We start from the raw sequence: 5,000 nt of genomic DNA on the forward strand, positions 1-5,000 counted from the left end.
CAAATGAGAAAATTTTCCTGATTTCATCATTTCGTCATTACTGAGACAGTGACTGGCCAGACTCTGTGACGAGAACAACGATTAAAAGAGAAAAAGAAAGACAAAAAAAATCGCATATTCTGCTTGTAGTATCTCTTGATCTAAAGGACTGACAACTTAAGTACGATAGCAAGAGAACAGTACTCGGCCACGCAACCCATGCTTTACTCTACGAAAAAGGTTCGAGATGAAAAAGTCACAAAAATAAAGTAATTCAAGAAAGGTGTGAAACAAAATGTTTTGTTGATTTTGACTTCGGTTTTTTTATTCAAAGTGCTTAATGAGCTAATTCTTTCATATGGGAAAAAAGTCATTTACTCGGTAAAATCTACCTATCTGTTCGTTTTAAGGAACTCGCGTCATTTAAGAATCGGTTGCATAAATATTAAGTTGTTACGTTTCACCTCCTCTTGCCAAATCTATTGTCTCATAGAAAAATTAACAAAAATTAACAAATGATTAGATAATAAATGTATATTAAACAAAAAAAGACGTCAAGAGAGCTTATGCTGTTTTCTGTCACTATAAAAATAACATCACATACCACAATGAAGCACACACAGTACAGAAAATCAACTAGAAAGATTAGACAAGGAAAATAATAGACTGAAGAAGATACTAAAATATAGTAACATTAACTTGAAAATGTACTGGAATTCCATGATAAAACCAATCAACTTTTTTCTCATCTAAAGTACACCGCAATCTGTTGCTACCTAAAAAGTTATTTTACGAGGAGAACATAATGTCGAATGCATTTTGTTCTCGTCCAGTATTCATCTAAATGAAGATGTAGATGACTACTCGACGAGAACTAAATGCATAAAACTCATACAAATCCTTGTATTTATTCCCCAGAGCCTCGAGGTGATGTCTTTTGTTTAGGACTGAATTTTAATATATCGAAATTGAACGATTGGGAATTCTACAGAAACAGCCACTTCTGTCAACTCTTTGTTTGCTTTTTTGTTGTTCCAAGTCAATGGATAGAAAAGCACCGCAGCATAATCATTCAAGCACTGGAACAGGATGGTCAAGCATGAAAACAAAGAGAACATGCAATCTCATCCCCAGAGCCAACGTGTCTTTTGGTCAGCGCCAAGACACGGAGCTCTGGAATAATCAAATTTCAAAACTGGGTTGATTGGCTAATTGATTCGTGAAACTGCTCATGCGTAAACTACCGAGTGTAAAATAGCTGGTAATTTACGAATATGGCGCAAAAATATCCAACTAAACTTGTAAACACGAAGATTTGCCGCTGCTGTTGTAAACCCTCGAGTTCTAATGATCGCCCCATTTCACTTTTCGGTGAAACCGGAACTCCTAAAATCTTGGAGTTCCGGAAATTGATTATTCCAGAGCTTCGTGTCTTGGCGCTGACCGAAAGATACGTGGGCTCTGGGAACGAGATTGAGAGAACATGGAATTCGAGCTCCAAAATGCGCACGCACGCATTCCCAGAGCTACTCGTCTTCATTTTGATTCGTAAGAGATCGAGGTGAAGTGCTCCAGACACATGGATAGATGTCCCAACATGTTTTCAATGTATCCTTCCTACATAGCCTCAAACGAAAGAAGGCAGCCACTTCGCTTCAACATCACCGAAGGCAAACCCACCCGGTACCTGTGGTCAGAGAGGGATTGGAACCTACCGCATGCGTATCGCATGCAAATCCAACGAATTTACCACAGTGACATGTTTCTTGAACACCGCAGGGATAAAAGAGCTAGGCTGTAAGAAGCATAACAATTAAATAAACTCATGAATAAAGGTGGTTGTGAGACGAAACTGTTTAAACCTTCCCGTCTGTCATTGTGATCAACGGAGTAGGTTTGGCGCAGAGCCGAGAGTGCTCGCTCGCTATTTACCAATTCGCCGCGGGTCCCATTCACGGAATGGGCCATTTCCGAGTTGCTGTTTGTCTCGGTTTCGAAGTGAGTCTTGGTGCTCAACTATTGTGACATCAATAGTACTATTGTGACATCAATCTAGCACTTCACATTACACTCTATTCGGTTGACTCTATTGAACTATTAAATGAGTTTGATTTGCATAAGAATACGCCACTCATTTCCATTTGAATGGTTGTGCACCAGGACTCGCTTTGAAACTGAGGCATGCAGCAACTCGGAAATGGGCTGTTGACGCCAAGGTGGGTTGAGTTTATTGGTTGTCTATTCTGCTCCGGGAGAATTTTCCCTGGGTACTCTGGTTTTTCCCTAACGTCGAAAACTAACATTTGATTTGAATCGAGTTGACTTACAGTCTCCAAAAATAGTAGACAACGTGTTCTCAGCTATATAACATCACATTATCGACATCATCGTTACCATTCGCCCTTGTCACACGGCGGCCATATTGTCCCGGGAGACCAAAAAAAGCTTTGTTTTACCACGTCAAGCCTCACCCCCATGGTTTCCACTGCGAGGCTTGGCGTGGTAAAGCAAAGCTCTTTTGGTCTCCCGGGACAATACGGCCGCCGTGTGACAAGGGCGAATAACTATCGTGGGAACCAAACGCGCATAAAGGCTCAAACAGTTTCAGCTTACAAGACATATGGTATATCAAATTATCAGTGTTGAGCTTCTTATGACAGTATTTCGCAAAGTACATATAACTTTACCTTTTCCTCGAGGCACAAACTATGAAGCTCAAAGTCCGACATGACTGTCATGTCCTCAAACACTAGATCAGGCTCGGAGTCTCGGTGGGAGGGGTCCTGTAAAATAATTCCAATAGCTAAAGAAGAAACTAAATTCCCTGACATCTCATAAAAAAATAAATTTTACTTCCTTGTATTTCAGAAGGCCTGAGAGGGTTTCCAACGGCTCGAGCGTGTGTGTAAGCTATACAAGCAACACTTAAGCTGCTCTCATAAGCTGATGAATCAAAGTGAGAAACCGGAAACGAAAGTGGGTCCAAAAATTGCGAAAACCTGAAATAAATTCTGTTAGCTGTAGTGAACTATATCTCGAAAGTTAGCTCGGTGACTTACCCTGATATTTTGTATGCACATAGTATTTCTTTCTTAGCATTCTTAGAGGACTTTAGAGGACTTCTTAAAACAAAATGCGTAGAGGAATTTTCTTCCGTCTTCCAACAGTGTTTTCGAAAATAACTCAAGTTCTGCTTGATAGTTTTTTCTCATTTGACGAATTAGTTAAGAGAATTTAAGAGTTTTCAAAATTTGAAAAAACAAACAGACTAGGTCACCGAATTAGTTTGTAAGTCTTAAGCATTACTATGCTGTTACCATGGCAACAATTTGGACCAAAGCCTGAAATAAGTATAACACAAATATCAAAACACTGCCATACTGACAGAATGGATAGTGCTGCAATATTCTTGCATTGGAAATACACTGTTACCTGTGGAAAACACCTTCGAGCCTCTTAATATAAAAACTCTCAGGAAGAATGTCCTTGACTTAAAAACAAAACTGCTCGATTGATGCCAAATTGTTGATTGACTCAATGGCGGCCATGGATCTGCATCCACTGAGCCTGTATTCTACCATGGGTGTCTTGGGACCAATTCACAGACCTATCGACATATGTAGGTTGGAATGTCGGTTGTCTCGTCCGCTCCACGCCGACATGTCTATAATTTGATTTTATTTTCTTTCTTACCTTGCAATATTTTTTAGCCATCTCCAATAACGTTCCATCCTTGTAAAGGTTACGCAGTAGCAATGGATGATTAGAGGCCTTGCGAAGCATCATAAGTATATTGCTATATTGTGAACTAGAATCTACAAGAAAATGCAGCAGTAAAACAATAGATCGATCAATCAGTCAGTCAGTCAATAAATCAATCAATCAATCAATCAATCAATCAATCAAATCAGGCAATACCGTAAAATTCCGAAAATAAGCCCCTCCAAATATAAGCCCCCCAGAGCAGTAACCCAAAAAACCCTCCGTTAAATCGCCCCTCCAAATATAAGCCTCCCGGTAGCTTTTACTTGCAAAATTGCCCTCAAGTACAAAGTAAAACAAAGCAAAAACGGTAAATTTACTTCCAACTATAAGGTTAGCCCAATCGATTTGGAAACGCAAATTCCCCTCCGTAGATAAGCCCCTCCAAAAATAAGCACCTTGAAAAGGGCCTTTGAAATAAATAAGCCCCGGGACTTATTTTCGGGATTTTACGGTACAAAAATACCATAATACTCTTTGTTTGTCTCTCCAACATTTGGCATAGGCATTGTTTTTATTTTCTCTTGGGACTTACAATGATCCCAAGAGAAACTGGAAACAATGCTTACGCAAAATTTTCGAGGGACAAACAAAGAGTATTATAGTACTTTTGATAGTGGCTAATAAGCAGTCAGTCATCCGACTGATCGATTAACATACTTGGAACTCGTAAAGAAATTTACGATATACTAATTGAAACTGAAAGGACAAGAACACGAATTCTTCGGGAAACGTTTTCTGACTTAATGAACGTAACTCCATTTTAAATGACGGCATGACAGTCAAGATCGAGACACCCGGAACGGCGTGTGGGTTCTGTATCTGCGACACAGAGTTTATCATTAGATGCTGTGTGACAGCTTGAAGGTGTGGTTTAATTGTCTTTAGAAGGGACAATACTAATCTAACTATGCAGGGCGTTTATGACATGAACCAACTTTAATTAATGGCCTGGCTTCCACGATTCTTGCATAGTTCAGTGATAGAGCATCCAAACTAGTAATTGAAGGGCGTGGGTTCGACTCTTGCAAAGGAGTACTCGGAATTTTTTTCCGAGTATTCCTGAGTCGTAAAAAAAAATACTCATTACTCTGAACACTGTTACTTACTTGATTGCTTAAATTGCTTTGAACATTTCAGAAAACTGTCATTGTACAACTGCCGCTGATCATCAGTCAGCTCACATTTGATCATGTGGTCATACTTGGCGGGAAGCTGTTGCAGAACCTGTGACATTCAAATTTGTCAAGTAATAACGA

At 39.5% G+C, this 5,000-nt stretch overlaps 1 protein-coding gene across 1 annotated transcript in view; it reads right to left on the reverse strand.

Moving 5' to 3' along the window:
• Nucleotides 1–5,000, reverse strand: part of LOC138052782 (SWI/SNF-related matrix-associated actin-dependent regulator of chromatin subfamily A containing DEAD/H box 1-like) — a 29,467-nt gene that overhangs the window by 8,952 nt on the left and 15,515 nt on the right. The window contains exons 15-18 of the mRNA XM_068899360.1: nt 4,851–4,968; nt 3,673–3,794; nt 2,667–2,762; nt 1–63 (exon numbers count right to left, since the gene is read on the reverse strand). The exon at nt 1–63 is cut by the window's left edge and continues 30 nt beyond it. Coding sequence (XP_068755461.1) covers nt 1–63; nt 2,667–2,762; nt 3,673–3,794; nt 4,851–4,968 — 399 coding nt within the window. The remainder of the gene's footprint in view (nt 64–2,666; nt 2,763–3,672; nt 3,795–4,850; nt 4,969–5,000) is intronic.

This window comes from Montipora capricornis, chromosome 6, assembly GCF_036669925.1.
Source record: "Montipora capricornis isolate CH-2021 chromosome 6, ASM3666992v2, whole genome shotgun sequence".
NCBI lineage: Eukaryota > Metazoa > Cnidaria > Anthozoa > Scleractinia > Acroporidae > Montipora > Montipora capricornis.